This window comes from Gavia stellata, chromosome 36 (genome assembly GCF_030936135.1).
Source record: "Gavia stellata isolate bGavSte3 chromosome 36, bGavSte3.hap2, whole genome shotgun sequence".
Taxonomy (NCBI): Eukaryota; Metazoa; Chordata; class Aves; order Gaviiformes; family Gaviidae; genus Gavia; species Gavia stellata.
Window position 1 is genome coordinate 1,387,186 of NC_082629.1, and position 11,320 is coordinate 1,398,505.

Sequence of the window (11,320 nt, forward strand, 5' to 3'; positions counted from 1 at the left end):
CCGACACGTGGGCGCGGCGGGACGGGGGGCGGATGGCGGGGCCCGGGGCGCCCCTGCGTTTGTCAGCCCCGAGCGGGTTTGTGCTTTGGCTCCGGGACGGCAGACACTCCCGGTAGCCCCAGGGACAATGGCTTGGTCCCAGGGCACCACGCGGGGGCCAAGAGCTTCCCCCTGGCTCTCCCCCGTCCCCTCCCGGTTTCCCGGCACAGCTGAAGACCGACGTTGCTCTCTGCTGATTAACGGAAAGGGCAGAACGAGCGATTCACTGCAAAGCCCGACAACCCAGGAGCAGCCAGCCTCCAAGAGAGACTCCAAAAGCAGCGGGGGGAAGCGAGGGAGAGGCCTTTGCCTGCGTTACCGAGCGCAGAGGCGCTGGCGAGGGTCAGCAGCACCGATGGCTTTTAAAAAACGAGCTTGATGTGGAAGAGGAGTTTCACAAAACCGTACGGAGACAGTACGTTTATTGAAGGTTGGAAAAGTAAAGCCCGAGAACAAAGGAAATAGGGGTTTTTTTTTTCCGAAACATTCAGCCAAAAGTCAGGTGGCTGCCCTGGCCGGGGGTTGGGGTTGTGGTAAAAGCCTTTTCCAGTTCTGCTGCCAACAGCCATGCACCGACTGGATCCCCTGGAAGAGCTGCCCCGGGCACGGTGACGCACCCAGCCAGCCCTCCTGCACGGTCGCATCCTATATCGGAGCTGGGAAGATGCCACGCTGCTCCTCTCCAAACTGACCCCTGCGCAGCCACGGACCGAGCCCACCAACGCACTTCACACCTAAACCCATCTCTACACGCGCCGGCAGCACCCAGCCAGCCAGCTCCCAGCACGGGGCCGCTCTGCCTCGGTGGGTGCCTTCGGGCACAATCCGGCTCCACATACAAGCCCCTCGCTCAGCACTGCTCGTCCCTGCCCGCAGCAGCCCGTCTGGACTCTCCCCCCCCCCCAAAAAAAGGAACCGTGGGTGGTAGGCCCTGGGCCAAGCGCCCTTGATTCATCACCTCACCCTGTCTGTTCAACGCCAGCCCCCTGAAATGCCACAGAAAGCCCCCAGCAGCCCTCAGCAGACACACTGTCCCTGAAGCCCCACCACCACCGGGGTTTCCAGCGGAAGCGGTGGGATCTGCAGGAGGGGAGTGAGGGACAGAGACAGGATCCCAAAACCAGAGCAGCTTTTGGAGTGAGGAAACTGGATCCGCAGCAGGTAGAGCAGCTCCCCTCTCCCTGCGGTCACAGCAGCTGGGGTTCCCTCGCACCCCCCCAGCCCGAGCGGCCTCCGGTGCCTGCCCTCCCCTCGCGCCACTTCCTCCCCTCCATCCCCAAAAAACTCCTGAACCCACTTTCTGTCGCCCACAGCTCGAGTGGAACCACCCGACAAGCCCCCCCCAAACCCTCACCGGGGTCCCCCACAGCACCACAAAATTAAAATGAACAAAACACTAAGATATAAGTTAACTGCTTAAATTATTTGTAAAACATCTTAAATTTTCTGTGACATATTTTAAATACCCCCCAAGGCCCCCCCCAAAATGTGTGTTCCCCGGGGGGGGGGCTTCAGTTCTAGCAGGGACAAAGCCCAACACTAACTGGAAGTCGATGGGGGAAGGAGCAAGGAACAGAGAAAGGGTTTCTTATCCTTTCACAGCTTCAACAACTCCGCGCTCTAAATATCAATAATAAAAGTTATAATATAATAAAATAGTTCTTCGTGAGGCAGTGGAGATCAAACAAGCCCTTTCATGCCCCCACAGGGGCAGCCCAGGTTTGGGCTTGGGCTCTGTACAAACTCAGTAGTAAAAAGGGGTTTTACTTGGGGAGAGGGGGGAGCGGGGGGGGCGGTTCTGAGGGCAGGGGGGGTGGTCGGGGCTTGTCCGTGTTGGCGGCAGCTCTGGAGCTGGTGGAAGCCCGGGGGTTCAAGAGCTCGCCGTACGAGTGGAAGTCAAAGGCAGGGGGCTGGGTGGGCTGCATGCCCTGCGCGCTCAACAGCGAGTGCAGCATATTGACCGTATCCTGGTAGTCACTGGCCTGGTTGGCATTGTGCCCGTTGGCCCCCGTGGGACCCTTGTCCGATTTGCTGTGGGTGCCCCGGGCTTTGTTGGCCTGGGATAAGGGGAGGTTGCCCACATCTGAGCTGTGCCCTGGGAGGTGGGCCGCCCCGGGGAGGTGGGGGTAAGGGAACGGCATGCCAGGGCCTTTGGAGGCTTTGCTGACTTTGGGCTGGTGCTCGTGGGCTGCGGCGGTGGCCGTGGCCGTGGCTGCTGCCACCTCCTCTGGCAGGGGCCTCTTGCGGGAAGAGGCGAGGGGACCGTAGCTTTTGTGGGGCACGGCGCTAGGCTGGCTGATGTGTTTAGAGTCTCCCGGCCGCTTGTTCGCCATGCTGCTGGGGCCGGCGCCAAGCTGGGGGTGTAAGTGTTTGTGAGAGTGGTGGTTGTGGTGGTGGTGGTGGTGGTTAGAAGAGTGAACCTTGTGTTTCTCCTTGTGCTCCCGGTTCTTGCCGCTGCTCTCATCCGAGGAGCCGTGCCTGTCTGCGGCGGTTGGCACCTTGATCCGCATTTTTATCTCTTCCTGCTTGGAGGGGAGGGGCCTCTCCCCACCTCCACCTGCCACAGGGATCCTGAGCTTCAGAGCCGAGGCTTTGTCACTCTTTTCAGGGCCGGGAGGGCGCTCGGGGTTCTCCGGGCCGCCGATGGGGATTTTCAGGATGATCGGAGAGGGGTTGCTGTCCTGCTGGACTTCCCTCTCCCGCTGCTGCTGGACCAGGAGATTCTGCGCAGCGTAGGCGTACTGAGAACGCACGTTGGCCTCCATGTTCTCCAGCTGCCGCTTCTGTGCCGCCAGCTCCTCGGCGTGCTTGGCCCGGTACTCCTTGAGCGACACTTTGGCTGATGGGGCGTTCTTGCCGCTCTGCTTCTGATAACCAGCGCCATCTTGCTGTAAAGGGTGCTCAGCAGCCGACGAGCTTTCGTTAGTCCTGTGACTCTGGCCAGTCTCCAGCTTGGGTGGAGGATGCTGGGACAGCCAGTGCTCAGGCTGGGACATATCCGTGCCACTCTGGTCGCTGGGTGAGTCCACCGTGGCCGGCAGAGAAGGCCCTGCTCCGGCGGTCGAGGACGTTGACATGCTCATTAACCCAGCGATGTTCATGTCCGAACTATTGTTCCTGGAAATCATGTTGAGGATTGTCTGCTCCGACAGGCTCTCATCTTCACCGTGGTCATCAGCCTTTGACTTCTTAGCTGCTTGAGAGGCCTGGAATAAAAGCAGCGACCGGTTGTTTACTTTGGGCTGTCACTAGTGCTGGGTTGATGCAAGCAGCTCACCCGGTACAATGCAAGCTCACATTTAAAGACAGATCCACTTTGCCCCCATCCCTCCTTGTGGGAAAAGACCCAACCACTGGAAGCAGGGTGGCTAGTGCAGTTGAAAAACCAAGGTCTCTACAGAGTTAACTCGGAACAGACAAACTCGAGCGCTGAAGCAACATTTTGCAGACGCAGAGTGTTCGGATTTTCCCCCCACACACACGCCCTTCAGACACTGTCTTGCATTGTCATACCGGAGATGCCACACAGCCTCATGCACAGAGAAGAAATCAGAGCCTGTGTTCTCCTGCAAGCACCCGCGGTCCAAAACAGAGTCTTACCCGCCAGTTCCGGATACGTTTAAGCCGGTTGGGAGTTTTCTCAAGGATCTGCAGGAATTCATGAGTCAGCTCTGCAGAGGAGACACAAACCCAAGCAAGAGGGTCAGAGGTGGGCAGAGCAGTTACTAATCCATCAGGGCAACCCCCTACTTACTGATGAATGGAGCTACTGATGAGATGGAGCTACTCCAGGAGGGGAAATACTGAGAACTAGTATCACTGACCACATTTAAACTCATCTCACTGTGCACCTTTTGCCATCTCTGTTGTACCACAGAAGCTGCTGCTGCTGCACTGGAAACCTTGGCAAGACCTGGAGTCCATGAACTGGCCAGTGGCCGTGTCTGAATGGCAGACCCAGGAACAGAGATGCCAAAATAATGTAAGAGCCTTTGGGGGGGAACCTCGCTCCAAAACTTACCATCTAAGAGCTCCAGAGTTACAGTGCCATCAACGTATTCCCACCAGTGCTTCCCGTCCGTGGAGACTGGGATCTCCCAGTTGGACCACTTACAAGCCAGGTGGATACAGACGCAGGCCACAACGGGAGGGGTGTACTGCAGGCTGAAGGTGGTCAGGTGCAGGCTGACGTCACCAGCAGGGAGAGAGAAACAGAAAGCCATGAACTCCCAAGCCTGAACTTCAGCACTCACTATCGCCCACTGAACAGAAGCTGCACAAGAGGTGGACATGGTGGGGAAGTCCCTGCCATTCCTCCCCCAGTACAACCCTACTGTTACGGGCGTCTCTATCCCGCTCCACCGATTTGCTTGTTCCTTCCCTGTTCTGCTGCAGGTAATTTGGGTCCAGGCAACTCTGTCAGCGCAAGGCTCTGCGGCTCGTGCAGGAGCAGCGAGGCACGCTGCCGCCCAGCTCGAGCCCTCCTCCGAGGGAGAAAGCGAGCGGCTGGGTTCCCTGCCAGCCCCCACCTCTGCTGTGGGCTCTGCTCAATCTGAGAAGAAACTCAGACGCTTCCAAGTGCAACTCCTGGGATGGCGTTCAAGGAGCAAACTGGCCCTCTTCGGCTTTTAGGAAGGCTCTGGTCTTTCCCAAATGATTTTTAGGAAAAGCACTGAAGCTTCGGCTGTGAATAGCACCATACGCTGGAGTGACTCAGGAGTGCCTAAAAGGGAACCTAGCTGTCTATCAAGCATTTTCATCAGTAAATTAATTTGCCACATGACAGCTCAGACGTCAGTGTTGTGAGGTCTAGAGAACAGGAGAACCAATGAACTGAGAAAGCATCCTAATCTCTGCCTGCAGGAACACCAGGCCCACTAAGCCTTAGAAACCGTAACAGCAAGTTGAGTGCAGGATTTGCCCACTGTCACACTCGTGAATCGGCCCTTTCAAAGAGCGCTTGATGGAAATGGTGCCACTGAGCATCTACGTGCAGCCGCAGGATGGCATTATCTGCATTTCTTCGCCATGCTCGGGTTATTAAACTTTTTTCCATCAATGCAATGGGGAGAGACAGAGATATGCATCTACAGCCAAAAAGTCTGAAGCTGTTTCACAGATACTGTATTTATCCATACATCAAGAAGTCAAACCCAGGAAATTCAGAGCCTTTATCCAGTCTGCCAAGGTAAGAAATGAAGCTAAGGTGCACAAAGAGCTTTAAGCCTGCCCCATAATGATGCCAGAAGGAAATAAAAGTTAAACATCCGTAACTACGCCTGATAAATCCAGTTCATCACTTAAGCACCTTAATCAGGCATTTCATGGCATCACTTTAAGGCAAAATTGAGGCTGCCTGGCTGCGTTTCTTACTTTCTGCCTGGATTTCTTTCAATTATAACCTTAACTCGTAATTCCTTGGTTTTGCAATTATTGCTGCAGGGATAAAACACGTTTCAAGGATGCATTTACCCACACATTACTAACACCACCTTCCCTTTATGCTAGTTTATGCAGGAAACCCACACAGTGCCCTTTGGAGCTTCAGAGCACCTTCAACAAACAATTCTCCCAGCACGCTGTGGAGGTGAGCAGGTTAACACCTCTCACAGGCAGCGAGGAGAGAAACGACTCGCCCAAGGCCACGCACATTCACAGCTCAGCCAGGCCTTGGAATTATTCTCTGACTCTGCAACTTCACCTGTGCTAGCGCCTAAACCATCTTTTTCTCCCATCCTTTCACTTCTGTGAGCTCTTTCACAAAACCACAAGATTTTCCATGTCCACGACCTGGTCTGTTCCAAACATTAACTCTGTGATTTGCCCGAAGCTGGTAATCCAGGAAATTAAGTTGAAAAATAAATGTCGCGAGTCCCAACACAAGGGCTGGTATCAGCTTTGCAGTGAAAAATCTAGCGACAAAACTACCCAGACCTCTCAAGGCGAAAAAAACTAGGGGCTTTTTTTGTTTCCAAGACTCTGCTTACAGGACTGTCTGTCCAGTCACGCAGGCCAGACAAGGCTATCGTTTCCTCTTGTAACGCCTCATGCCTCCATCCAACTACTGTTTTTCTCCCTTTATACTCTAGATCAGCCTTCTTTGGGCTACAGACTGTGTATGTTGACAATTTGCACAGCACCTAGTTCAGTGAAAACTCTCTGACACCTAGGTACTAAGCAAGTAAAAACGTATACATTCGTTTCAAGTCTACCTTTTGGGTTTGGCGGGGTTTTTTTTAAACTTGCACAACTGTCTAACTCCCCATTAAAAAAAAAAAAAGCAGTGAAGTTCCTAAGCTTGCCATCTGCCCCACTTATATGGCTCATTTTCCAGCTGGTTTTGACCAGCAGCTAGCAGGAGAAAGGGTTCCTGCTCTTTCTGAACCAAACCAAACGATCCCCAGTTGCTCGCAGGCTGACCAGTGCCCCAGGGGTCACCAATAGCACATCTCCAGATAAGACCCTCTGTCACATATGAATCAATTGTAAAATAATAACCTGTTGGTAGCCATGAAATAGGAAGTTTGGGCCAAGTCCTTGCTGGCTGAAAGAGAAAAGGAAAAAACAGGGCATTAGTCTGCATATCCTGACAAACATTATTCCATTTTAGTGCAAGAACCACGGGCCTCTCACCACTACACACAAAATGAGAGCGCCAGCACGGTTCGACTAACTCTACGCCACAGCTAGAAGGATTTTAGAAATTACTGTACATAGAGAGCTTTGCGTGGTTCAGCAGAGCCACAACATCGTGTCAGTCATTTGCAACTGCCTCTGTTTTGACATTTGTTATGGTTATTAAGGAGACAGACTGCAGACAAGTTCTTGGGCAGTCCTGGCTAAACACCGCAACGTATTTTCACAGATCTTCTCTATCAAGCTGAGGTTACGTGGCGGCAAAGCCGCAAGCACCCGATGTCTGACATCGCTTACCTCGCACTAGCTGTGTGCACTTCACCACGTGGGTATGGGGGTGGTCAATAGTGATCTCAAAACCTGGAAGAACACAGACATACGGCCATCAGAAAACTGGCAGCACACCCCCGCGGATCTACGAACCTCACGTTTCCTGCTCCTGGGGGACAAGGCCTTCTCCCCTTCCCTCCTACAGCCCCTCTCTGCTCGGAGGCAAGCAGGAATAGAGGAGCCCGTTTTCCTGTATCCAGAAGACTCAAGTTCTCCAGTCACAAAACCCGAAGGTCACTGCTGCTGCCAGACCTCCAAGCAGCTAAATGACTTCTGCGCTTGAAAGACCTCACTGAAAACAAAACAACTATTAAGGATTTTAAAAATAGCAGGACAAAGCCTCTTACAGCAGCTGGGAGGAAGAAGAAGACAATGGCATCGGCTCAAAGGAATTTCTGTCACCCAAAAAGCTAAGAGGAAGCAGACGTTTTCCCTTTGAAGGAGCCTACAGCACTAAAGACAACTGAACTTAATCCTCGCTTCAGTTTCCTATTCAGTTTGGGCATTATGTTTTAAAGAAAAAAAAAAAATTCAAATCGGTCCATGTGTGCAACAGATTTGGTTCTTCCCATGCAGAACATTCTAGAAGAACTGGGACGTTACAGAAGGCAACTGGAGAACCGAGCCGTTGCAGAACTGGGGTCACAGTTTGGCTTGCCAGGCCAGCACATGCGACCCCCCCGTCCCCTTGTGAGTGAGGGACTAGCGGCATTTACTCTGAACAAAGTCAGAAATAACAAAGGCCTCCTGAGCATTTTGGAGTGGAACGCTATCTACAAACTGCCTCTGAAACGGAATATATGTTAGTAAAACCAAGTTTTAACAGTACATTTTAGAAAGGAACAGGATACCGGATCCAACGGCCACAGCCCTAAATGTACGCTCCAGCTTCTACTTTCAAAAAAACACGAAAACTGTTGCTGGGTTTGGTTTTTTCCCCACATTCAGGTATCTGATCAAAATAGTAACTTTCAACCCCGGTTTTGTTAGACATCTCTCAGTGCAAACTGCTTCCTGGCCACAGGACTAGAGCATTATCGAGTTCAATAGCGTAACGGAGGACAGCGACCGGTGTCCAAGCAGTACGAAACCTGTTGGGGGGGGGCAGGAAAAAAAGAGACGAGCCACACTTCCACGCTTTAATCTCTCTGAGCATTGAACCTGACACAAGTTACACCTGAAAAAACTGACGTTAAAAGGAAAAGAGAAGGAGTGGGTGTGAAAAATAGAGTTTGTTGCCTGGACTCTTGCTCTCCCACTGGCCAGCTGTACATCTGCCCTCCAGCTGTGGAGAAGACTGTGCGGTTAGGCTCTCCGCTCTGCGGAACACTCCTGGGTCTGGGATTCGTGTGGCAGCCCGTCCGCTTTGAAAAACTTACCCAGGGTCTGCAGTATTATGCTCTCTAGAATGACCAGGTCTTGGGCTTGTTGCAGGTAAGCCTGGGGTTGAGAGGACAGGCAAGTTACTCACGATGAGGCACTCCGTATAAAGCCTGCACATTTCTAACACCCTTTTCTCAGGGAGGCAAAAATAGCAAAGGGGAATCTTTATGCCGATCTGCACTGGGGGAACTGGCACAGATTCCCTGCCAGAAAAGAGAAAGCAGAGTGCTGGGGTGGACCCGCTCCCCTGCTAGTGCTTCTGCTAGGGGATGGCTGCTTCAGGATCCACAGTGGCCCTCTCAGTCCTGGTCCCTCGCACTGCACGGGATGGCTATACGAGCAGTACAGGAGAGGAATTAGCTGCTTTTTTTTTTTCCCCCTTAAGCTTTCCTGGATAAAGCTGCCCCTTTTCAGCAGGGCTGGCTGCTCAGTTCCAGGTAAGACGGGCTGTCTTGAGAGATGGGGAATCGGCAACGTTTTTAATAAACCCACCATTAAACGTGTGGGGACAGAACAGAACCAAACTGCACACACCACCTTCTGCTCTGCCACAGACACTACTCAGTCGCAGCAGCCAACATCCATGCCCTCCTCAGAAGCTTTTCACGCAGACATTGTTACACAGCACATCTGAGTCACATTTACAGCAGCACAGCAGAGGAGAACAGAAGAGAGGTTGCCACAGAGCAGGAAAGAAAAGCCTTCTGCTGTACAGAAGCCAAAAAGCTCTCAGTAGTGTAAGAGCAGTCGAATTGGAAAGCTGCCACTGACCATCCTAGGACACAGCCACTCGCTTAGAGAGCGGGTACTGCTGAACCCGATTTAACGAGACGCTGTAGCCACGCGATTCAGGATGCAGCACGCTTCCGCCATTCTCATTCCTCGTGCCTCCGCTCCTCACATCAGAGCCCAGTTCTCCGATCTCGACACTTACCTCGCTCTTGGTTTCTAGAGGAGTTTCCAGGGGATGCAGACAGGCATGTGCTACCTTGATTACGTGCTCCAGCTTACGAGGCTGCTCCTCCACCTTGGCTGCCAAGAACAGAGCTGCTGGTACCACCGACTTCAGAGAAAAAAAACATTATTTGTTTTAAAGTTAGTAAGTTCAAGATTAAAGCAAATAAATTAGTTTTAGACATGAGAACTAGCCTAATATTCCTTTAGGAAACAAAGCCTGTGCAAGTCCAAACACCACCAGGAGGGAAAACAGTCTCTGGTGACTACCAGCAGCTACGAACCACCCTTCCCCTTTCCAAGCCCCCTCCCCAGGGTCCCATCACGTCACCCCCCCCGAGCTGGCTGCCAGGCAGCAGCAGGAGCAGAGCTGTGAGGTTCCCAGTGCCCCCCACCATCCCAGACCCCAGCACACTTACGTTCCTGTGGAACTGGGTGAAGGACTGCACCATATAGAAACGGTGCATGTACACGATGGCCGTGTTGATGGTGAGCTGGGAGCTGATGGGATGGTTAAGGAAACATACAGTCCCGAAGACAATCCCTGAGCAGCGTCCTCAACTCCTCTACATCCCACCGGCACCGGGCCGGGCCTCGCTCTCCCTGTTGCCAAGATGCACCTGGTTCTCCCCACTCCCGGGCCGGGCTCTCCCCACTCCCAAAACACACTTGGCTCTCTCCGGTGCTGGGCCGGGCTCTCCGCGCTCCCAAAACACGCTTGGCTCTCCCTGCTCCCGGGCCGGGCCTCACTCTCTCTGCTCCCGGGCCAGGCTCTGCTCGCTCCCAAAACGCGCTTGGCTCTCCCCGCTCCCGGGTCGGACCTGGCCCTCCCCGCACACCGGCATAACTCTCCCCGCTCCCGAAACGGGCCCGGCTCTCCCCATTCCCGGCCTCACCCTCCCCGCTCCCGGGCCGGGCCTGGCCTGGCCTTCCCCGAACCCCGACATAGCTCTACCCGCTCTCGGAACGCACTCGGCTCTCCCCGCGGCCGACCCCGGCCCTCCCCGCACCCGGGCCTAGCTCACCCCGCGGCCAGACCCGGCTCTCCCCGCTCCCCGACCGGGCCAGGCCCCCCCCCGCTCCGCGGCGGCGGCACCCAAGCGCAGGCCGCGCGGCCTAGCGCGGCCGGATACACGTTGAGGCGCTGTCCCATGTCCTGCAGCAGGTTGGCCGCCTGTTGCCGGTACGAGAGCTCCTTGTCGGGGTCGAGCCCGGCGCGACGCGAGGGGCTGCGGTCCAGCTGCTCGCGGGTGAAGTACCAGCGCCGCCCCGCCGCGCCGCCGGCCCCTCCGCCCGCCGAGGCCTCCATGGCGATCTGCGCCCGCGCGCGCACGCACGCACGGGACGCACGCAACGACGCGCCGACGTCACAGGGCGGCGGCGCGCGCGTACGGCCGCGTTGCGAGGCGGGGCAGGGGAGGAGCCCTTGAGGCGCCTGCGCGGTTGCTAGCGCCTGCGCGTTCGGACGCAGAACTGTTGCTAGGGGGAAGGGGCAGCCGTTACCGCGGCCCCCCCCCCCCCCCCCCGGGCCTCCCGTGAGCCCCCGCGCCGCCACGGAACCCACCCCCACCCCCCCCCACCCCCCCCCGGCCCCGGCTTTCCCGTGGCCCCGGAGCCCGGCCCGCAGCTCAGGGCCCTGCCGGGGCTCCCCCCGGAATCGCGGCCCCCCCCGCCCCACAGGCCAGGCCACAGCTCGTATCCAAAGTGAGTTTTATATATAATTTATCTGTACACACGAAGGACAAAGTACCTCAGGTCTGCGCTGGGCGGGGGGGGTGGGGTGGGGGGCGGTGACACCCCCCGCCCAGGCCTCAGCCCCCCCCGCCCCAAAACTGCTTCAAAAAAGAAAAAAAAAAAAAGTCACTTCATTATTTTTTTTTGCATTTAAAACGGGGGGAGCTGCCCCCCCCACCCCGGGAGGGAGCGGGACCCCCCTGGCCGGGGAGGGCCAGGAGCCCGGGGGGGGGGTCTGGGGGGG

The 11,320-nt window shown here is 55.4% G+C and overlaps 1 protein-coding gene across 2 annotated transcripts; it reads right to left on the reverse strand.

Moving 5' to 3' along the window:
* Positions 1–1,798: 1,798 nt before the first annotated feature.
* CCNT1 (cyclin T1) lies at positions 1,799–10,651 on the reverse strand. Of its 2 annotated transcripts, XM_059832783.1 has the most exons (9): positions 10,476–10,651; positions 9,762–9,843; positions 9,323–9,451; positions 8,385–8,445; positions 6,973–7,035; positions 6,538–6,583; positions 4,061–4,224; positions 3,640–3,710; positions 1,799–3,245 (listed from the first exon to the last, which is right to left on the reverse strand). In XM_059832783.1, the coding sequence occupies exons 1-9, from the start codon at positions 10,649–10,651 to the stop codon at positions 1,803–1,805; spliced, it is 2,235 nt and encodes a 744-aa protein (XP_059688766.1). In that variant the 3' UTR covers positions 1,799–1,802. The 2 variants fall into 2 exon arrangements, with proteins under 2 accessions (XP_059688766.1, XP_059688767.1); XM_059832784.1 differs by lacking the exons at positions 8,385–8,445; positions 9,762–9,843; positions 10,476–10,651 and having other exon boundaries at positions 9,323–9,353.
* Positions 10,652–11,320: the final 669 nt, after the last annotated feature.